This window comes from Quercus robur, chromosome 7, assembly GCF_932294415.1.
Source record: "Quercus robur chromosome 7, dhQueRobu3.1, whole genome shotgun sequence".
NCBI lineage: Eukaryota > Viridiplantae > Streptophyta > Magnoliopsida > Fagales > Fagaceae > Quercus > Quercus robur.
Genome location: NC_065540.1, coordinates 36,510,552 through 36,535,269, shown reverse-complemented (window position 1 = coordinate 36,535,269; position 24,718 = coordinate 36,510,552). Strand labels below are relative to the sequence as shown.

Here is a 24,718-nt window from a genome sequence, read left to right as displayed (position 1 = left end):
GGGGAGTCGGGCTATCGACATTACTTTGGAAGGATGGGAGCCTGTTCTTCCTAGAACGACGAGAATGACATTTAACGTACCAATGGGCGGTCTCAAGGTACTTTTCCATGTCTCGACGTTCGTCCGTTCTTGTCGGAAATTGAAATGATGTAAGAAATGAATTAGCTTTCCCTCTTGGACCAACTGGTCCAAGTGGTTTTTCAGGTTCCTACAGTTATCGGTGGTGTGCCCCGGTTCTTGATGGTATTGACAGTATAGGTTCTGGTTGCATTTTATGGGGTTGCCTACCATCCTATTTGGCCATTTGAAGAATGGTTCATTCTTGACTTTCTCCAAAATCTGATGTAATGGATCCCAGAACACAGTGTGGACTACCTGCGCACCGGCGGATCCAGGTTGCTCTATGTAATCTCTTCTCGATCGGTTGTTATTGCTAAATCGGTCCGACCTGAAGTCCCTCCTCTCTTGAGGGACAACCTTCGCTTTACCTTTACCTACATGCTGGTCCTCTTCGACCCTCTTGTACTAGTTGATTCAGTCCATGAGCTGGTGCAGGCTGGTGACCAATTTCCCGGTCAGGGATTTCCTTAAACCATGCTCGGTCGGTAGGCCTCTCTTGAAGGTATTGATGGCAACACTATCATAATTGCCCTCTATCTCATTATACATCTCCCAGTACCTATCTGAGTAGGCCTTCAGGGTCTCCTCTTCTCGCATGGATAAGGACAGGAGGGAATCCAAAGGCCGAGGAACCCTACTACTCGTGATGAAGCGGGAGCCAAAGGCCTGGGTTAGTTGCTTAAAGGAATTTATGGTGTTTGGCTTGAGGCCGTCAAACCATCTCATCGCCATGGGTCCCAAACTGGATGGAAATACTCTGCACATTAAAGCCTCGTCTTTAGAATGGATGGCCATCCTTTGGTTGAACTAACTTACATACTCTATGAGGTCCGTCCGACCATTATATATGGTGAAAGTGGGTTGGTGGAACCGTCGAGGAAGTTCAGCCCCCTTTATCTTGCGTGTGAAGGGTGACTAGGAGATTCGGTCCAGGGCTTTGCTCATAGCGTCGTTTACTAGGCCCTCGTAGGACGGACTTTTGTGGCTACGTTTATGAGGTTGCTCTTCCTCATAGGAGAAGGTTTCACTTGGTGGGGTTCTCGACCTTCGCCTGTATTCGTTATCCTCTTTATCACTGGTATCCGGACTGGTGGAGGGACGCCTTTGCTGTGCTCGGCGTAACTTCCTTTTCAGATCATCGATTTCTTGCTGTAGAGCCCTATTACCATCCCGCTTTTGGGATGCATGGCCTTTCCCTTTTGAACGGCTTCCGCTCTATGGGAGGTATTCACACTACCCTCTCGTCGCTTGTCTTGATCTCTTTCCCGTTCAAGATTAAGAAAGCTGTCCTGTTGTTGGGAGTCTACAGGCCCCGTTTGGCGCAGACCTGATCCTTCCATATCTAACGGTTGCACTTGTCGAGGCACAAGTTTCCCTACAGATGGCGCCAATTGTAGGATCACAATTTGGAACCCAAACCCAACAGGTATGGGGTCTTGGTCCAAGGAGGCTAGAAACAATGAATTTGTAGAGAGTGGGCTATAGAATTAGGCCTTAGCGAAGTGGACAATAGTTAAAGTTGGGCTATACAATAATTAAACACAAGCAAATCCTCTTAATGTCCATAGATTCTCAGTTTGAGGAGATGAGATGAATGTATAATGGTCCCTGTTCAAAGACTACGGTTATTTGTACTGTTCCTCTGTTCTCCTCCTCCCTTTTCTCCGTCCCCTTCCTCATGGGGACTCCCTTTCTTATATAGTCTTTTTGAAGCCATCGTGGCCTTACACTTGTTGATTATCTAGACCCTCACTTGAGTGCTTGTCCCATCGGACACCCCCCTCCAGCCTTCTATGAGTTGTGGTAGCCAAGACAGCACTGTTCACAGGTCCTTTCCACATTAATGCGGCCAGAAAAGTAGCTGCAACGCATTTAATGTGGCAGCTGCAGCCTCTCCTTGGACATCTTACGTTTCCTTCTTTGCTACGGGTTTGTGGGACTCGTCCTTGTTACTAATGTCCGTTGTGGTGGGTCCTTCTAGTAGACAGAGTGCGTGTTTGAGCCATACTCGTCACGTTCGAAGAGACATTGCTCCTCGGACCTCCCTTTAAATGTCTTCATGTCCACGAGAACTGGGCTAGGAGCCCTTTTGGCACCCACGTCTTCTTCTCGGACGTGGCTGATCTTCCCGTATGGGGCTCAAGGCCCATTGTATGATTTTGGGCCATTGCCCCTACAAGGTCATTTTCGGTCTAGTCAAAGAAATAATACATTTCAGTGTCGATTAATATGAAAGTTACCTCTCTCTCTCTCTCTCTCTCTCTCTCTCTCTCTCTCTCTCTCTCTCTCTCTCTCTCTCTATATATATATATATATATATATATATATATAATTAAACGCAACAATAGTTTTTTTTTTTTTTTTTTTTCACTTACATAAATAAAACAAATAATTTTAATAATATATATACTATATTTCTCTATTGCCCCAATAGAGTCGAAACAACTTTGGTATGACTAGTATTTAGGATAGGCACAAAATACTATGTATTTTTGGCCAAATGTGGGGTTATTGGGATTTGAGTGAACTTGATGTAACCCGCAAGTGGGCTTTGTCAATAACCCTTACTTTTCAAGTTTTTTTAATAAAAGACCTCATTTGATAGAGTATGAGATTCTATCATATGACACATTCTTTCCAAAGATAATTAAAATACCCTCAAGTGCCACATCGAAGATAAGAAGAAATTAAATATTGACTTTTTGTTTCATTTAGTTTAGTATTTCAAGATATTTTTTAATTAAAAATAATATTCTTTATTTCTTTTAGTTCAATTTTTCAATACTCTTTGCATTTCAATTTACCATTTTCACCTCTTGCACATCTACTCCTTTATATATACCTACCCATAACCCTTCATGTCATCTCATGTCAAATAGACAGTTACAAAGAAGCCAAAAACAATGTCATTTACCTTCAATCTTTCAACGACACTTACCTACCTCCAACATTACTGTCCTATCTAATCCTAACTTGTATGAGTTGACTACAACCAAAGAAGAGGGCACGCATTTTATATTGCGTGACAACAACAATTATGATTTTAATGTTAAGATTGGACATTATGGACTTGTGGGTTTTGTAAAGACTGTGATTGACTGTAGGTGTTTGAGATGTGTATTTTGTTTTAGAATTAAGGAAAAAGAGGAAGACACATTTTATATAAACTTTTATTTTACAATATTCCTCTAAAGTTGCTTTTTTTTTTTAATTTTTTTTCTCATTACTTGAACTGAATAATTATAATAGATAATATATATTACTGACATATCTGTCATTATCATGCTAAACAAATATCAAGATGATTAAAATTATTTTCTCTATAAGTTTTTAAAATATTCAAAATCATAGTTTTATTATGCTTTATAAACAAACTAAAAAATGACTAGAATTGGCTATACAATACACAAGAATAGAAAGTCCATGTTACCAATTTTTTGGTTTTCTAAGATTATCTCTCATGTCATCCATGTTAAATGTTCCAATAATGTTGCATACCCAACTAATTTCACAATTTTTTTTTTTTTTTTTACAACTTTTGAGGTGATAGGTTATGATTAATATAATTTCATATAGAAAAATAATTGGCTTTACTTTATTGTATATTAATCGTTACCTATCACTTAAACTATTGTGAAATTGTTTGTGATCTCCACTTATCAAAATTGTTCAAGCAATACATGGAATATGTACGGTTTATGAGAATTTATAAAGTGATCTTATAGAGGTTTTACTTTATAAAAAAGTCTAGGGACAATTTTTGCCACAACTCTTGAGCGATTGATTGTACTTGTAAAGAAAAGGTGGTGGATTTATTACCACTCATAGTCGACCACACATCAAATTATGGCAAATGGTGTGCTTTCAGAAGAATTATTTACTTTGACTAGTTTTGATTTAGGAGCCTAATGTATAACGTGCAATAGAAGTGAGAGAGAGAGGGAGAGAGAAAGAGGGACCTATTATGTCTGGGCTAGCCGTCCGCATCACAAACATTAGCATTAAGGACAATAAGGGCTGTTCCTAGTTGAATAAGACTTAGCCATTGACAAAAACTTAGAAGAGAAACGTAGACTAAGAGCTTGGATTGAAAGCAATTATGCTTCCAATACTATTTTTATAGAGAGAGATGCTTTGTGCTTGATATTGAGATTTTTGAGTGACTATAGCTAGTCAAGCACTCCATGGAAATGGATTGTTTAATAGTTATATGCCACCACAATTTAACCCAACAAGCACTCCATGGAAATTAAGTAACACAAAATTATCTATGGCAACCAAGTGCAACACTTAAAGCTCGTCTAACTGGTTGTTATTTTGGACTTTGTCTTTCCTCTAGAAAATGTTAGGCTTCTCTACCTTGCTATTTGAGAATGTTTATATATTGAAATGACCTATCTCATCATAACTGGTTGCCTTTCTACGAGGTCATTATGGGTAACAGAAGCTCTAATATTAGTTCTTGTGTGATAGTTGCAATAGGATTTGAAATTTACAACATTTACTCTATGGTGATTGTTCATTCTCATCAAGTCAAGAAGCCAACAAGTTTCTTTTTAACATAGGTAGAAATCCAAATCCCTTATGCAATAATAAGAGATTTTACTAATTGAGTTCATTGTTAGAATTCGCATATCACTAACATTTTGATTTTGAGATTTTCAATTTGCATATGCTATGATAATAACTAAGGTACGCAAATAGTTCATCTTATGTTATGAAAATACTTATATTTCTAGCCCCAACCCAAAAAAAAAAAAAAAAAGAAACACTAGCCAATCCAACAAGCAATGAAATAATATTTTGTAGATATCCAATACATCATTGAAACATGCCTAAACATTACATTAGTTGTAAATGATTCTTAATAATATTACATCAGAGATATTGCCACTCTTATTTATTGTTTGCGAGGTGATTACTTCTTATTTATTGTGAGTTAGCAAAAACTCTTAATTATTATGATCATAATTGTTATGCACCATAATAAGTTGCTCTTATTCCTTGATGCACTTAATAAAGCCCTATTCTTAACTGAAATTGACTTGGAACTTGGGCTGTTTGTTTGGAGAAAAGAGCCCCCAGTGTTTCTCAAACTCTGGAGTCTTGTTGTTCTCATCAAACATGGCAAACACATAAGTTTCAATAGGCCTTCCGGGCTTCTTTGGTGTCCCTCCCTTCACATGTTGAACCAAATTTGTAATGTAAGTTCTTTCATTATCAAGTGTTGCTGCTGTTCCACCAGCTGAAGGCCAACCACTCTCTGATATAACAATCGCCAAGGATCCCCCGCCGGCCTTCTCTAAAGCCGAGTAAACAGTGTCAAGAATGGCATCAAAAAGGTTGCGATAACTTAGTGGGGGATCACTCACAACAGGTGAAGGAGCTGTGAAAAGAGCATAGTCAAGACGAATGTCTTTGGTGTTACCAATGTAACTAAAATAAGGGTACAAGTTAACAAGCAATGGGGACCCATTGTTCACTAAGAAGCGAATGACAGGATCAAGAATTGGCCTATAATCGGCTCTGAACGAGCCTTTTGATGGAGGGAAAGATTCTGATGAAAGGACTCCAGTGTCAATGGCAGTGGAAACTTTGATTTTGTTCCCTAGTCCAGCCCCAGAAATTGCATTTTGAATGTTTTGCATAGCAGGGACAAGGAACTGTGCAAATGAATCTGAAGGCTTTACTTCGTTTCCTACTGCAATGTATTTGAATCTAACATTACCAAAGTTTCTCACATTGTTTTGGACCCAAGCATTTGCATTATTTTGGCTTGAAGCAATCTCTTGAAGCTTATCATTTGGAAGGCCTAGCATGAGCTCAATGTTGGAGCCTCCAAGGGCTCGGAGAGCATTTTGGTTTGGATCATAGAGCCTCATTCTTTGGATGTTGTTTTGTCTATAGAGAGCTACAACTTCTGTTGGTGGTGGTAGATTGTTACCCAGCATTCCATAACAAACACCAACTTGGGCACCTGCATTAGATTAGACAATAAGTCAATGGTTTTACATACATAAATATGATTATGCTTTATCTCAGTCAGGGACTCAAGGTAGGAATGTTATAAATGTGTTGGAAGTGAAAGATTCATTGGATTTGTAGGTTGGCACATATTATATTAAAAGTGAAAGATTCATTGGATAATAAGACTAATGTTAGTGATATTATCATATTACCTATAAGACTTACAAACTAACGTGTCACTAATTAAAAAAAAAAGTAATTTAAATACTCTTTAATTTAGTTGTTAAAATCCACTAATCATGATTACATGTAAACTTTCTGTAGTAAAATATGAAGTAGCTTAGCATTTTCTGCAAGATATACTATAGGATTAAGTAATCATGGAAATTAACATTTTTTCAGCTAATTGTTTCCACCACCATGAATTGGCTATTTTGTCTTCTAACTTCACAGTTGACCTTGTAGAGGCTATGACTACAAGCATGTAAAGTTGTTATGCACTTTGTTAAGTCTCTTAGTGACGCAGAATGGAATATTCCATGAATCCATAAGGAATAACTAGAATTCAACCGAAAGAAAGGAGACAAACCCTTTTGAAATTTTTATTCATGAAATTCTGACCTGAATTTTTGTTTACATATTACATATTACAAGCCTATTTAAAGGTTCAAGAAAACATGTTTTTTTAAAGTAAAAATATTCTTAAACATATCCTAATTAATAAAATATTATAATATGATTCTATTTTGATTAACAATCTCTTAAAAACACCTAAAATCAAGAAAATAAAATCCTCTATACTAAAATAGTGAAAATTACATAGAAATTCAAAAACTAAGAAACGATAAAAATTAAACCACATATCTTGTCCTATATCATTTAGTAAAAATTCCTAATTCTATATATACATGATTCTATATATACATCCTCTCCCTTCTTTCTCATCCCATTATTGAGAGAGAGAGAGAGAGAGAGAGAGAGAGAGAGAGAGAGAGAGAGAGAACCATAACCAAACAAAACAAATATAATGAAGAAAGAAGCGCCCCCCATTCTCCCAGCTAAATACAACTATAGAGTGGCTAGTTGTTGTGGCTCATTTAAAGAGAAGTAGTTCGTTGATATCTTTTTATTTAGGTGCCCACTCTAACTACAACTATAGAGTGGCGCTTAAATTAAATGCTTATTAGTACATTCTATAGGCTATTACTTTTGGCGAGCATGCAACGTGAATGTGCTTCAATTCCAAAAATGAAATGACGACCAAGACAGATTTGTGGAGATTGGACTAAGGTTGGTTCAATCAAACTTAGCTCAAAGGAAAATCTAGAGCCTAGAGGGCAACATTAATTGAGTTGGAAGCCCTTTAACATTGGCAGTTTCTACTTTCTACTTCTATAGTTCTAGGGATAGTACTATTTGGTGTCTTAATAAGTATAGTTACTGTTCCATACATCCTGACCCTCTCACAACAACATGGAACCCACATGTGGGTGCAAGAGGTCAGGCAGTACATTGTGGGTGTGTGACAATATCACAGCTCCTCAACCTTGGGTAAAGACACAAAAGCATTTGATTTAGGCTGTAAAAGACTTTAAAATCATGTATTAGAGAGAGAGAGAGAGAGAGAGGTACCTGTTGTGCCTAGGGTAGCCATTAGCAGCCCAAGCACCAGCATTATTGTGGAAATCATGGAAGGGCTTTTACCAGCATGACCAGATTTAGCCATTGAGAAAACTATGGAAGGAATAGGAAATAAAAAGCTAAGATAGCCAACTATGACTTATACCATTGTTTAGCTGCCCTTTTATAGAGTGAGAGATATAGATGGATGCTTGTACTATATATTTTTTTGAGTGACTATATCCACATTCTAAAATTTTCGTTGGTCAAGCACTCTACGTGAACCAAGCTGTACACGATGCAACTTGCATCATTCAAGGCACATCTAAGTCTAACTGCTCATTAATAATTGTGGAAATTTCTCTCCACCTTTGAATTGTCTTCAATTTTTCAATGTCCCACTGTGTTTTGTTTTATTTGAAACAACCACTCTTATTGGTTGCCTTCCTAGGAAATTTACATGTTTATGAAGGATGCATAGGGCTTTCCAATTGGATGGTATTTGAAATTGATTCATTTAATTTATGGTTAATATTAAATATTATAAATCTAAAAATATATCTAGTATTATGGTATGAAAATTGTACATTAATAAATTCAAGAAATAAAATCTTAACTGTGAAATATACTCTCTCTATTTACATGAAAGTATATCAAATAAATAGAGATGATCTTGTTCCTATGTCTTACATCCATGCAACATTTAATGGATGGATTGTGTCTTTCATTTCTACAACCAATCATTTTCCAATTTTATTTGTATCACGTGCAAAGTTTGGATCACTTGTAGTGCTATTAGATGTAAAAGAACATTGCTTCTACAAGGACTCATTGTTATCAAGGGAGTACTTCTCCCGTAGAAGTGAATAATTTCTCTTATCAAAGACCATTTGACAATTGGCACACCTCTGACATTCCCAATAGCAACATTTAGGATCTAGAGTTTCCACCCCTCAATTTAACAAAAGGATAGTGACACATTGTTAGTAAATTTTATATATTTTGTATTACGCTTTATTTGGTAGGAGAGAAGAGAGGGAGAGAACCGTGTCAAGATTAAAAGTTTTCCTATTGTTTAAATGAGTAGAAAATAAGTGGGAAAGCAAAGAGAATGGATACTAATTTCCACCAGGTCTACTACAGTCACATGGGCCGAAAACCAAATAGTAATTAGATTTATTTAATATGCATTATGGAAAATTTTCATTGACCTTTCTTGAGGTTTTTTATTTTTTATTTTTTATTCACCTTTCCTCTAATTTTTAATTAGACACTCACCTCCCTCAAATTACAAACTATTGACACTAGCCTCCCTAAATAATTGAAATATATATTTTAAAAATCTTGAAATAAAATATTTTTAAAAAACAAATCTCAAATTTCCTATTAGAGGGGGTATGCAAGTGGAGGGTAAAATAGAAAATTCAAAAATTTTAAACTCTTTTTTCAATTATCGAGTGAAGGTTAGCATAAATAGTTGACATTTTTAGAGGAGATGAATATCTTTTTTTTTTTTTTTTTTTGATGAAAAGCTGAAATTCATTCATAACCGAAATTGGAGTACAACAAGGAAGTAATACAAATAAGGCTCAACTCTAGCTACATATGAGATGCTGCAACACAATCAAGAGTGATGAGGTGCTGCACCATAGGAGGTGAGACTCCTTTCCAAACCTGACTAATACCATTTTGTCTAGCATATTGAGCAAGATCATGTGCAACCTTGTTGTAGTCCCTTTTCAAGTGCTTAAATGTAATAATGGAAAACTTAAAGGGAGATCCGTACAATATTTCTTATATTATATTCGAATTTTGAGTTTCCAAGTTAAATCAATGACTGAGATCGAATGAAAAGAGATGAATGAAGAGAAAGACTGTGTGTTTATCATCATCACGCGCTACCTTTGATTCTACTTTCACTGGACCCAGTCGAGATTAAATTCCTGATCTACGTGCCTCAAGATCAAGATTTCTTTCAGATGTTGAGAGGTGAGACTGTTTGATAGATAGAATCATGCAGCCAGTCAACATTTCATATTCTCTATATTATTATTATTATTATTATTATTTTTGTGTGTTTTAATAAATATTACTGTTTATTAAAAAAAATCCTATTTTTCTTGCATCGACTAATATTAAAGAAAAAATATGAAAAATATATACACATCATTTTCATATTATGGCAGCATAGTCAAATGATTTTTCCTTTCATTTTTCTTCTCTACTAAACAAATAAATGTCATATTCATTCATCATTCTTTCACTTTTGCCTTTTTCCTATCAAATATTTAAGATAAACACAGCAATCTATTTTTTCTTCTTCATTTTTATATCCTTCGAACTTTTGTTCAGTCCTCCCTATCAAATTAAAGGAGAAAACTTGAAAGTAACAGAGCTACATACGATTAATCTTTGATTTTGGTAGGTTTAAACACAAGAAGAATCAGAGAAAAGCATTATTCCATATCCTACAATTTGGTATTTCAAGTTTCTGTCGGTCAGCTAGACGACGAAACGAGTCTTTCTACAAAAGATAATTAAACAATCTCTGTCCCACAAGGTCTTGGCTTGGATTCATAGCAAACTCCGTGCTTTAAAAAAAAGATTCGGAATGAAAGACCAACCAAGATTGATAGCAAACTCCCTGGTTTTTATATTCAAATATTAATTTAATTTTTGATATTATTATTAATAATTAAACTATATTTCGGCTTCTTTTGACATATAAATTTAATAATTTAGTTTTTGATGTGATAAATGAAAAAGATCTTTTACATTTTACTGTAACCACATCCGGCCTAGCAGCATATCCAATCAATCAATCAATCATAAATATATATATATATATATATATATATAAAAGCAGAGACCTCATACAGGAGTGTATGAAGTCTTGTCAAGTGGTACTCTAATTTTGCATTTAGTCTTTTTTTACCTCTTTCATTAAGTGTTTTTTACTATTACCCAAAAGTTCACATTAACTTATTTTACTGTCATCTCATTAATTGTCTAAGCTTACACCACAATCTTCTCTATTTTTCATGTCTTTTAACATACCCACTGTTTGCACACCCTTAGTGCAATAGTCACTCCACAAGAACTTATACTTGTGGAGTGTGGGGGGCAAGGGATGGGGTTCAAGTTTCTAAAAAGGAGTTTCACACACATTTACACTTAGATTAGGCTAGAGTAGAATTCTATCTTGTATAATAAAAAAAAAAAAAAAAAAAGCATACCCATTGTTTTAGTATTTAAAAAAAAATAATAATAAAATAAAATAAGTAAGGACTAATAGTAATAACTAACAAGATAAAACCCTTGAAAGAGATAGAGAAACACAAAAATGTTGTGGATTGGTCACTATTTCACTATATATTACCAAAATAAAAGACTTAAGATTAACAAAACATTTTAAAGAGAGAGAAAGAGGAATCTGAAGGGTCACTACCTTTGTTATACTGGCCTCCCACTACCATCAAGATACTGAAACCCCTATGGGTAATTTTTTTTTCTTTTTTCTTTTTAAATTAGGGGTTTAAATATGATTTAGGTTTAAGTAATTTGGTTGGATAGTTTTTGTTTTGGGTATATAAGTAGAGAGAATATTTGGTGCACAATGTAAAGTCATATTCTACCATAATTTAATTTTAAATCATCCGTAAGACACATGTATACACACTTGCGCATACCATGTCTTAATGTCGCACTATCGATAAGTGGAAGACAGTCAGAGAGTTGAGTATACTTTCATTTCATGGTATGAAATATGTGAACACCACACAAATTAGTTGATATTCTTGGTCTTGTTACTCTTTCGCATTTATTTTTGGTTTCATGATTTAAAAATAAAATAAAAATAATCTTACCTTAAGAAGGCTACAAATATGCAGTGAAGCTATTAAACTAATTTTTAATATCTCGAAATGTATATGTTTATTTACTCCAATTTAGTTTACTTTTTCTTTATATAATATGTACAATATTATTCAAAACCATCTTACGTAAAATATCACAAAATTATCTGTGCATCACACAGGCAACTTACTAATTTTTCTTTAAAGATTAGTACACAAGTAACACGTGTAAAAGAGAAAAACTTAGAAAGCTAGTTGTACAATACGCGTGAGGAAGCCAAGACTAACTTATATCTATATATATATATATATATATATAGAGAGAGAGAGAGAGAGAGAGAGAGAGAGAGAGAGAGAGAGAGAGAGAGAGAGAGAGAGAGAGAGAGGCTTCTATACACGTAACATGTGTGAAAAAGAGAAAACCTAAATCTAAATAAAAAATATTGATAGATTAGGATCATTGGCGGCGCTAAGTGTTAATCAGGGTGGTCACAGGACCATCCTAAATTTTTTTTTTTTATTATTTAAAATATAACTTAAAAAATTTTGACTTTTAAATTAATATGGGTCTTTTGACCACTCTAGAAAAAACAAAAAAAACCTTGACCACCCTAAAAAAAACACTTGAACACCCTTAATAACAACTGAGCCCATTAAAAATAAAATTCAACATCTCCAAAAATTTGTTCGTTGAATGTTGAAAAAAAAATTGCAAGAAATGCTATGTTCCCAACATTTTCACGATATTTTTGTAACAAATCCTAAATAACAAGTTGTTACTAATGAATAGAAAATAATTTCAGTGGTAACTTCAAATTAGAACCAGTAAAACTTACAACCTAGTTTTTGTTGTGAAAGTGTTGCAAAAATGCTGTGAATATAACACTTCTAAAAAATTGCTCAAACAAACAAATTAGCTTAAAATCTCAAATCAAACGTTTAATTGTGTTTTTTTAAATTGTGTTTCAATTGGCATATTTTAAAATTGCTATTTTTTTTTATATAAAAATATGCACACTTTTCAAATAGCTAGTCTGTTAGTATTTACTTTAGTCTTTAGCCAAATTTGTTGGATTTATGTGATATATTTTTTCAAAAAGATAATGTATTTTGTTTACATTAGTATTATTTAGGCAATATGTTAGTAATTGAATAGGAGATAAATAGATTAATAATTTCTTAATTGTTGTATATTGAAAAAGATGTAGTTGATAATATTAATAGTGAAACTATCATATCACACAACAATTTTAAAATATGAAAACTTGTAAAAGAAAATTTTAAAACTTTATGTATTTGAATATATTTTTATTCTGTGGTGTTAATATATTCAAGTTTTATTATTAATAAACTTTTTAAAATTAAGTATTTTTAATGACCACCCTGAAGAAACTTTTTGGAGCCACTACTGATTAGGATAAGCATTGAGTAGATAACATTAAGTCAATGAGTTTTAGAGGACCTCATACTCAGCAATAAATAATAATAAAATTATAGAGATAAAGTTACTCTTCCATTCACTACCAAGAACAACAAAAGGGATAAAACTTTGCAATGATAAAATAAAACATGAAGAAGAAGATAAAAAGGAGCAGAGTAAATAAAAGTCAACTTGAAATGAGGTTGAAAAGAGAGCGATTAACATACAACAGATTTATGAGTAACTAAAAACAAAAAAAAAAATGCTAGAATGATAATTAAGATGGAGAGCAGCAAGGTAAGTAGAGAAGATGGGTAGATTCCTTCAAGAATGAAGATAAATAGAAAGTTTATTTATTTAATTTTAGAGATACTTAGGGTCCGTTTGGTGAATGTGTTTAAAAACTGAAAATTGTTGTTTAAAAACATATGTGGAAATACGTATGAGTGAAAAAGTGTATAAAAATACGTGTAATGTTGTTTAAAAACTGAAAATTGTTGTTTAAAAACACGAGCTCTCTTGACAAAATTATGATTAAGTACCGAACTTTGGATTTCATTAATTTACTTGTCCATAAAACTAATATTAATTTTGAATTTTATTGATTAAATTTTTTGAGACAATTTTTTTTTTTTTGGTTTCTAAGCATAAAAGCCTTAATAGAGGGGACCTTCTTTCATTTGGGGTCTTAGACAATTGCCTCAATCTCCTTTGAGCCAGCTTGGGATTATTATACTTTTAATAAGGACATGAGTTGAATAGTGGTGATGAACATATACCTCCCTCTTCCTTAAGCAATGGGGTGTATATATAAGTTTATTTATTTATTACTATTATTTTTTTAGGGTTGGTGTCCACTTCCCCTCCAGTTGATTAAAAGGAAGGATTTGTAAGGTGCTTGCCCCAAGGTTGTATGGTGGATTTAATGCAGAAGGAGTGGTGGAAGGTTAGAGTATTAAATGTCAATTTGACGTGTAGATTTTTCTTCGACACTTATATCAAGTTCGATGGGAGTTCTGGCTACGGGCTCTTGAAGTCCTTAGCAGTATAATGGTTAAAATTTAATTTAGTTCCTTGACTTTTACTTCAATTGTACAATTAGTTATATAATGGTTAAAATATAATTTAGTTCCTTTAACTAATACTTCAATTGTTAAATTACACTCTAAAGTTTAATTTTTGTCAATTTAATCCCTAAGTTTGTTGTTTCGTTGATATCATTTAGTAACTTAATTTGGTGGCTGCAAAAGATTATTGAAAAGTTTGTAAGGGAATTTGGTGATGAGCTGTCTAATGTTGCTACACAAAATCTTTCCTATGGTGATATTTGTGCAAGTGGGATTGGAGAAATCTGACAAAGTACATTTTGGTTTTGTGATGGTTAGCAGGATTCTGTTGAATACAATTTTATTTGTTGTGAGTACTTTTTAGTCTTCATATATGAAGAAAATTCAAATTTTCATTTTCTTGTATTTGATAAGACTACCATTGAAATTCAATATCCAACAACCAAGAATTGTAAATTGGAAATTAGTCAATATGATCATTTTGTCCAAATTTGTAATTAGTAGATGATATCATTCAAACATTTTTTTAAAAATTAAAAATCTAGTTGAAAGCATTTAAGAGATTCCTAATTTAATAGATCTTTTTTTTTATACAAAATAAAAATTCTACTCTAATCTAATTTAAATGAATATAATTGTGTGAAGTTCCTACTTGAAGATTTGAACCCTGAACGTTGCCTCCTCACAGCCCCACAACTTAATTTACTAACAGATTTGGATAGATCATAGGACTAGGCTTTATTGACTCATTTTGAAAAAGTATGTGATTAAATTGGCAAAAATTAAACTAGAAGGGCTCATTTGTCATTTGACAATTCAAGTAAAAGTCAATAGACTAAATTTTAGTAATTTTGTAACAATAAAAATATCTTCTTCCTTTTTTTTTTTTTTGGTAAAAAAAAAAAGCATTGAAACGTACATCACTCTCAATAGTAAGATACGCTTCTAGAAATTTGAATAAAATCATGGAAAAGTAGAAGTGAAATGACCATAAAGGGTGTGAAAATTATTTGATGCATCATCGCACTTGGTTATCTTATTTCTTAAAGGTGTGTCAAAAAATAACTTTAAACAACAATATAAGTTGTTATTTGATGAAACATTTTTTTTTCTCACCTTTAAGTAAATAAGTTGGAGTAGTGCATTTCACTAGCTTATTTATTGTCAACTTATTTTTCTAAAATGTGAGATAAAAATCGATTACTTTATTTCTTGTTTAAAATCGATTTTTTGTCACACATTTAAGCAAATAAACTAATTACAAATAATCTGACTAAATGCACATAGAATCCTACACCTTGTGCATTTACAAAGTTATTTATGGTGTCATTGCTTGCAATTTGGAATAAAGTCAATATTTGTCACATTTCTAAGCAAATAAACTGTCCAAACGCACATAAAATCCTACACCAATGGTGTTTACAAAGTTACTTATGGTGTCATTGCTTGCAATTTGGAAGTCAATATTTGTAACGCTTTTAAGCCAATAAACTAACCAAGCGCACAAAAAATCCTATACTGGTGTTTACAAATTTACTTCTGGTGTCGTTGCTTGCAATTTGGTAATTGCATAGGATTCAGATTACCTAAGTGTTTTTTTTTTTTTTTTTTTTTTGGATAATTTGATAATTGAGAGTGGAGCAATTTAAACTCTATATATTTCCGTTAAAAATACCAAAATGTGCTAATCAGTTCAACTACAAATTCCTGGCCCAAGTTGTTAATATTGTAAAATATAATGGAAAAGTATTTCCATGAGGCATTTCAATGTGCACAAAATATATAATTAAAAAATAAAGGCAGTGAATATGTGCTACAGAATTGAAGGAGGTGGCTAAGAAGTGGAGACCAACCCACATGAGACGAGGCTCTAGACCTGCCAAATTTTCTCATTGACATTTCAAAACAAATTATGCTAATACTGACAAGTGACAATCACCAAAGAGAATGCTAGTGACATAAAATATCAGAAAAAGATGTCCTTATCTGCAAGGCAAAATGATGAGGCATTTCAATGTGCACAAAATATATAATTAAAAAATAAAGACATTGAATATGTGCTACAGAATTGAAGGAGGTGGCTAAGAAGTGGAGACCAACCCACATGAGACTAGACTCTAAACCTGCCAAATTTTCTCATTGACATTTCAAAACAAATGGTGCTAATACTGACATGTGACAATCACCAAAGAGAATGCTAGTGACCCAAAATATCAGAAAAAGAGGTCCGTATCTTATCTGTGAAGAGCATTTGGAAGTTAGTAATCCTTAATGTACTGTAATGTGGAAAATCGAGATTTCAATAGTTGTTTGTGTCCAAACTCCAAACAACATGACCTCTTTCCTTAGAGGCGTGCGATGTAGCTGATTTTATCAAGATTAGTAAACCTTGACTTCTGGCTGCTGGACTCGGTGTGCTCAATAGGTCAATAGGTGACAACCGCAAATTCATGCGGTGACTAGGGGAAGAAGGGAGCCACCTCCAAAAATTGATGGGACTAATTCGGTTATTATATTCTAGCCTCTTCCTAAATATGAACTTGTGTATTCAAAGATATTTCAAACAAAGATTAGTTGCAAACTTGGTTATAGATAATAACTACAACTCTTACTAAAAAAGTTAACATGAGTACATATTTTGAATATCTAACTGATTGATTGCATGATATTTATGTTATTAAAATACATGTCAAATTTCATGTCAATCGGATGTTATTTACTATTTAATTCATAAATTAATTTTTTATGCATAATTTTAAATTGCAAAAATTTGAAATTTAAACATTTGATTGATGAGATAACTATTGTTCTTTGTTCTTTTGAAAATTTTATAAGTATGAAAGATATAAGAAGAAAATATAAAATAATGGTAGATTTGTCAAAATTCATATCCAATAAAAAGATATTGAATAGAGTTGTAGTTATTGGCAACTTTGTTCTTTTCTTATTTTGTGATAATGGGAGGGAAAAAGAGAGAGCAAAGATATGATAGTTTATGTGGTTTGGCCATGCAATTTGTAATTGTTGCTTCTTATGATGAATTCATTATTAACAAAATTATATAACAACTATACTATAATATATGTACTACATTTTCTAAAACTATATTACATAAAACATTATAGGGTAAACTACGGATTTAGTCCTTGACCTTTTCGATGCATTTCCATTTAGTCCTTAACATTTCAAAAGTGTCAATTTAGTCCCTAACATTTTAGTACTATATAAAATTAGTCCTAACCGTTAAGTGATGGATGAAAAATGTTGATGTGGCTAATGACTAAAATAGAAAAATAATTTGTATATCATCTCAGATGCCATGTGCACTTCTAACATGGATTAAACTTAAAAAATAAAAAATACAGTTAAAAAAAAAAAAAAAAAAAAAAAACAAACAAAACCCAGCTTAAGGAAGACGGCAAATTATGATAAAATCCTAAAGAATCACGATCCCAAAATCTATGTGGGGGGTATTTGTTGCTAAGGTTAAATTGCTAATGGGGAAGGGGACATAGGGTTTGTACTCATCGCCAAAGTGACGTCCTTCGTTGGAGCGAGTGGAGGAGCTATATGGCTTGAGTCACCGTGAAGCAGCTCGCGTCTTCTAGTGATATGGTCATGAGCTGCTGGATTTTCTAGCGGAGTTGGAGGAATTCGAGATCGGTTTCATCGGGTTTAGGTTGGATGGGGCTGGATTTGGCCACACTTGCTAGATTTGGCTCCATTGAGATTTCAGACTTGAGAGCTCTAATCTCTTGGAATTTAAATCAAGCACTTCACTGATTAAAAGCAAAACTAGATAATGTTTACCTCTTGAACGTGAGGAAAATTTTGGGATTATTATTATTATTATTATTTGGTTATGGAATTGGTGAACAATTTGGTTTTGCAAGGTCTAGGATGAACGAATTCACCTTACAAGCTAAAGTGGATGTTAGCATGATTTGGTCAATTCGATGTTGGGTTTTACTCAGTTTACCTTCTTATTGATAAGGTGATTGTGACAACAAAGCACAACGACGATGAATAGTATATCTCCAAGCTGGTGGTTCTTTCATTGTGATAAGGGATGTTAATGGAGACAAACTTAGTAGGGGTAATATGGCCAAAATTGGGAATTAACCCTGTTTGCCAAACAATATAATTAGTAGGCATTGTTTCAAAATTATATTTTTTACTAACATCTCGAGTTTCTAAAACTCGATTTAGGGGTTATAAATCAAGTCTCAAAGACTCAATTTCAGTGTTCTGATCACATCTGATTTGGCGTATTTTCCACGTGGCGTCCACTTGGAAATTGAGTTTCTAAGACTCGATTTATAAGCCAAAAGAAATTTAGGTCTAATTCTATACACACCACTCCAAGAAATACCCAAAAATAAATTTAAGAAATCACCACCAACCATTCAAAAGATAGCCATCAAAACCACCACTAGCCACCACCAAAGATTCAAAAAACCACCACCAACTACCCAAAAAAACCCACCAACCACCCAAAAAACAACCACCAACAACCCAAAAATCCATATTAGAAAGGCAAAAGTACCCACAAAACTAGATCAAAAACTTGAAAAGAAAACCCACAAACAAAGAATCTAATATAGAAATCCAACAACCCAGCAAATCTAGTAGCGGCAAGGTCAAAACAGTCACTAATAAGATCAGAGTAGCCACCCAAAACCCAAGCCCCTGCTCAACATCTAGATCCCGAAGGATTTTGTGAGAGAGATGAGAGGAACGAGGAGGTGTGGAGTCTGTGGGTGGCGTCGTTGGTGGGTGGCACTGGTTTGTGGGTAGCGTCGCTGATGGGTGGCACCGGTGGGTTTTCGGAGAGATGGAATGGTGGGTGAGAGAAGGAATGGTTGGTGGTGATTTCTTAAATTTTTTTGTTTTGGGTATTTCTAGGAATGGTGTGTACAGACTTAGACCAAAAAAAAAATTTTGGCTTATAAATCGAGTCTTAGAGACTTGATTTTCAAGTGGACGCCATATGGAAAATACGCCTAATCAGATATGATCAGAACACTAAAATCGAGTCTTTGAGACTCAATTTATAACTCCTAAATCAAGTTTTAGAAACTCGAGATGTTAATAAAAAATATAATTTCGAAACAGTGCCTACTAACTATATAGTTGAGAAATTGGGGTTAATGGCCAATTTTGGCCGGGTAATATAAAATCAATTATGATTTATGAGGCAGGGTAGGTGCTTCAACACATTGATTCTAATTCCAGATCCAAAAAGCTTACTTGTACCGAATTATAATCTTTTCTTTACTTGATCGATTTGGTGTCTTCATTAAGCTAGGTTTTATTTTTAATTTTTAAGTTTAATCCATGTCAGTAGTACACGTGGCATCTAAGTTGACATAAAAATTATTTTTTATTTTGGTCGTTAGCCACATCAACATTTTTCATCCATCACTTAATGAATGGGACTAATTTGACACAATATCAAAAGGTTAGGGACTAAATTGACACATTCGAAACATTAAGGATTAAATTGAAAAACACCAAAAAGGTTAGGGACTAAATTTGTAGTTTACCCAATATTATAATATTATCCGTGCATCGCACAGGCAACTTACTAGTTTTTAATAATGTATAGAGGTGAGATTGAAAATAATACCTAATGAATTCCATTTAACTCCCCCTATTAAAGGCTTCTTCTTCTAATTTTGTTTATATATTCTTTATTAAGCCATTAGATGGAATTTACTTTTTGTTTCATATATTGTGTAATTTAATATCTATCGTTAACTATCTTCAAAGGATTGACTTAATAGTTCCTAAAGCCTTATGATATCCATGAGATCTTAAGTTCAAAATCTCTTGCAAGCATCTTGGGGCCATCCCATGAGATTTCTTCATGTAATATAAAAAAACGTACATCATTCTCAATAATACGAGACTTAGGGTCCATTTGGATACTGTTTATTTTGCTGAAAATTGAAAACTAAAAACACTGTAGTGCACGAGACCCACTAGACAGCCACAGAATGTGCTTCTCAACACACACACACACAAAAGCTAGACGCAAGACGTTGGCATTATAAGCTGTACCCAAACGCAAGACGCTGGCATTATGTTTAGTTAGATGGATTTTGGAAAAGATGGAAAAAAGAGAGTGAAAAATAGGTGAGAAAATGAGTGGGAAGGCTATTTGGTTGGGAGGGGGAGGGGGAGAGAAAAGTGGTGGGGTCCGACTGTTTTCTCAATGAGCTCACCAAAATTCAATCTTCCCAAAATGGGAGAAAATTGGAAAGAAAAGGGGGAAGGTGTGTGTTGGACAAAATTACCCTTCCTTACCTGTGGGGATGCAAGCCTAAATACATATTGAGCCTTAGGCTTTGTCCGAGGAGACATAGTGGTTTGAGAATAGATCAACAGTGAGGAAGGAGTAAGACTTTGAGCTTCATGAGCAAGCTATGGCTGTAAAGTCTGAGAGAGGTAGGTTGAGGAGGAGTATCTTCTCAGTTAAACAAAGGAGGGGTTAGAAAATGAGTTCTATTATCCAAAGTGGCGTTCCAGAGAGTTCTGTTGATAAGGATATGCACTGTGAATGTACAGACAAAATGGGAGCTAAGAAATATCTAAGAAAAAACTACTACCGCCACATTGAATTCTTTGAGCTAACTCTTTGGCTGCATTTATGTAGAGAAGACCCCTGAACAGTGCTGCCTTAGTCGTCCCAACTTACAGAGGGCCTGTGAGGGTGTCCGATGGGATAAGCACTCAAGTGGTGGCTTAGATGATCAATAAGTGGAGGGCCAAGATCGTCTAAAGAGAACCATATAAGGTAAGAAACCCTCCATGGAGAAGGGATCGAGAATTAGAGAGAGAAACAATGTAGCAATCAAGAACTGAACTTGTAACCAAATTTAAGAATCAATATATAAGGACTGATCTCCTCAGACTGTACTGAGGATGATTTTCTTAAGTCTAAATTTGTCTATCTTCATTTTCTTATCACCTGAATCCACTTACTTATTGTCCAACTCATTAAAGCCTAGTTTTTCTAACCCACTCTCTAAATATTCATTGTATTAGGCTTTTTGGGCCTAAGTTCATCCACCCCTTAGGCAAGGGACCCAAACTGCGCCCTTACGATTGGTGCCTTCTGTGGGAAATTCTTGTGTTTTAATGAGTCAAACGTTCAACTATGGTAGGTTCAGGTCTAAACCAGGCAGAATCCATGAGATCCTAACGTGAAGATCATTTTGTCAATTTTGAACGAAGAAGGGATCGGAAGGTTAGTGTGCATACCATCCATACTAGTAGGAGCCAGTCCTGAAATGGGAGCCACCTTTCCCATGAAGAGGATACCAGAGCTCTGCAACTAGAGATTGACCAGTTGAAAAGGAAGCTGCACCACGAACGACGAAAGTGAACTCCCTCTAATTTTGACTTTTTTTTTAGACAATGAAGAGGATGGTAGTTATAGACGCAGATCAAGAACACCTCCTAGTGAGTCTTTCTTGTATGTTGAGGACTACTACCATGAGTGCAGAAACAGGAATTCATCTTCCAAAGGCTTGGGAAATGATGTGATGAGCAGAGCGCTTAACCAAATTTCTAGATCACCTTTCACACATAGAATTGAGGGAGTGAGACTTCCTCGGCGGTTCACGCAGCCCACATTCACCATGTACAATGGTTAAACAGACCTGTGGAGAATGTGAGTCAGTTTAACTAGAGGATGGCAGTACACTCTAAGAACGAGGCTCTAATGTGTAAAGTATTCCCTCCAGTTTGGGACCTGTGACAAGGAGGTGATTTGATGGCTTGGGAGCAAGCTTCATTAATTCCTTTAAGGAACTCACTCAGGCCTTTGGATTCCTTACTGTCTATGGCCATGCGAGAAGGGGAGTCCTTGAAAATGTACTCAGAAAAATATTGGGAGATGTTCAATGAGATAGGCAGTGACTTTGACAATGTGGCCATAAGAACTTTCAAGGTCGGCTTGCCTGCCGAGTATGGCTTAAGGAAGTCTTTGACGGGGAAACTTGCTACTAGTGTACGTCAGCTCATGGACCGGATTGATAAGTATAAGCGAGTCGAGGAAAACCAACAATAAGGCAAAGGGAATGGTAAGGTTATCACTCAGGAGAAGAGGGATTTTAGGTCAAGCTGCTACAATAATAACAGACCCTGAAGGGATTTTGCTAGGCAATCTGGGCCTACGGCTCCTCAGATGATTAATACGGTGTTTCGAGAACTAGTACATCAAGTCTTGGAGAAAATCAAAAATGAGCCATACTTCAAATGACCAAACAAAATGGGAGGAGACCACATGAGTTGCAACCAAAGTCTTTATTTCCAGTACCATTAGGAACGAGGACACACCACCGAGGACTGTAGAACACTGTGGAACCATTTGGAGCAATTGGTCAGAGATGGGAGGCTACAACCGTTTTTGTATCGACCCAATGTGCAAGGAGACCAAGCCGGGTCGAGGGCTTAGGGGAACGCTTCTTCAAGGTCCTCTTTGGGCACGATTAATGTCATCTTTGCGACCCCGAGAAAAACTAGCTTTCACCCCTCTAGGGTAATCTCTGTAGCTCGACTACCAACTGAGGACTCAAAACTTGAGCCGAAAAGGGCTAGAGTGGAGAACCAGCTAGCGATGAGTTTCTCTAAAGAGGACAAGGTGGGAATTATATAGCCGCATGATGATGCCCTAGTAGTCACTCTTAGGATAGGGGGATATGATGTTAAGAGTGTGATTGTGGATCAAGGCAGTGGGGCAGATATTTTGTACCCCGATTTATACAATGGGCTGGGCTTGAAGTCTAAGGACCTGACAGCTTATGATTCACCTCTGGTAAGCTTCGACGGGAAAGTTGTTATTCCTAAGGGCCAGATTTGACTTCCAGTACAAGCAGGATCAGAGGTGGTGGAGGTAAATTTTATTGTAGTGGATGTCTATTCCCCCTACACGGCCATTGTGGCAAGACCCTGGCTTCACACCCTGGGGGCCGTTTCCTGCACACTGCATTTGAAAGTAAAATATCTGTTTAGGGACCGAATTGAGGAGCTGTTTGGGAGCCAGTCTGTGGCAAAGCAGTACTTGATCGCTGTAATAAAGCATTAGCCATGAATAGAGACCTCGGCCTCTGTTGAGAGGAGCTTATAGCAGTCAAAGACTCCGATGTTACTCATGGAAGAGACATTTGAGAGGGTGAAATGTGAGGACTTAGAAAAAATTGTGGTAGGTGATGATCTGGAGAAGTTTTTTTAAGTTGAAGCTCAGCTACCTCCTCAAGAGAAGGGAAAGCTGATAGAGTTTCTCAGAAAGAACCTTGACGTGTTTGCATTGAATGCGTACGAAGCTCCTAGAGTGGATCCAGAATTCATCTGCCATCATCTGAACGTCAACCTAGCTGTCCTCCCTAAGAAGTAATCACCTCAACGCTCATCTAAAGAACATTCTGATGCTGTCAAGAAGGAGGTGAATAAACTTAAGCAAGATGGGGCTATTAAGGAAGTATTCTACCCTGAATGGTTGGCCAATAAGGTGGTAGTAAAGAAGAAAAGTGGAAAATGGTGAGTATCCATAGATTTCACAAACTTGAACAGGGCCTGTCCAAAGGACCCCTTCCCCATGCCTTGGATTAATCAGCTATCAGACGCAACTGTAAGGCATTCTTGGATGAGTTTTTTAGATGCCTTCCAAGGGAACCACCAAATACCACTAGCTTTGAGTGACCAAGAAAAGAAAGTTTTTGTCATAACCCACTGGAAATTACCACTATAAAATGATGCTTTTTGGTTTAAAGAATGCGGGGGCTACTTACTAGAGGATGATGACCAGGATGTTTGAGCCACAACTAGGAAAAAACATCGAGATTTATATAGACGACATGGTAGTCAAGAGTAAGTCAGAATCCGAGCATGTTAATGACCTTGGGGATATCTTTGAGATTTTTAGGAGGCACAAGCTGCGACTTAATGCTTCTAAATGCTCTTTTGGTATCAGATCGAGGAAGTTCTTGGGATACATGGTTACCCACCATGAAATTGAAGTCAATCTTGATCAAATTAAGGCAATTAACAGCTTGTAACAACCTCAGAATCCCAAAGAAGTCCAGAAGTTAATAGGAATGACTGCCATCTTAAATCGATTCATTCTCGGTCAACAGAAAAGTGTAGGCTTTTCTTTCAATTGTTGAACAAGTGGAAAGGATTTGATTGGACCAAGGTGTGTGTCCAAGCTTTCCAGCAGTTGAAGGACTACCTTTCTTGGCCACCCATTATGTCCAGACCGAAGGTGGATCAGGTGTTGTTTGCTTACATTGTAGTGGCCTCCCACGCATTGAACTTGGTGCTGGTACAGGTTGATAGTGGTGTATAGAGGTCAGTCTACTACGTGAGCAAGTCATTACATGAAGCTGAGGTCCGTTACCTACCACTAGAAAAGGCCATCTTGGCAGTAGTGCATGCTACACATAAACATCCCCCTACTTCCAATCACACATAGTTATTGTCATAACCCAACTTCTGCTTAGATCTCTACTCCGAAGTACTGATTATATAGGGAGAATTGCCAAGTGGGGTACAATCCTAGTAGCTTTTGATATTAAGTACATGCCTCGCACCTTGGTCAAGGGTCAAGTCCTTGTCGATTTGGTTGCAGAGTTCGCTGAATCCCCATTAAAGGAGAGAGTGGA

General features: G+C 35.4%; 1 protein-coding gene across 1 annotated transcript; it reads right to left on the bottom strand.

Moving 5' to 3' along the window:
* Positions 1 to 4,899: 4,899 nt before the first annotated feature.
* Positions 4,900 to 7,896, bottom strand: LOC126693264 (glucan endo-1,3-beta-glucosidase, basic isoform-like). Its single transcript, XM_050389185.1, has 2 exons — positions 7,720 to 7,896; positions 4,900 to 6,097 (listed from the first exon to the last, which is right to left on the bottom strand). Exons 1-2 carry the CDS (start codon positions 7,811 to 7,813, stop codon positions 5,151 to 5,153), a joined length of 1,041 nt encoding a protein of 346 aa, XP_050245142.1. The 5' UTR covers positions 7,814 to 7,896; the 3' UTR covers positions 4,900 to 5,150.
* Positions 7,897 to 24,718: the final 16,822 nt, after the last annotated feature.

Bases quoted from the DNA above. Each gene is read 5' to 3' on its own strand.
- LOC126693264 (XM_050389185.1), bottom strand. From the start codon at position 7,813: ATGGCTAAATCTGGTCATGCTGGTAAAAGCCCTTCCATGATTTCCACA. The intron at 6,098-7,719 runs GTACCTCTCTCT...AATCTAATGCAG, and splicing joins GGCTACCCTAGGCACAACAG to GTGCCCAAGTTGGTGTTTGT.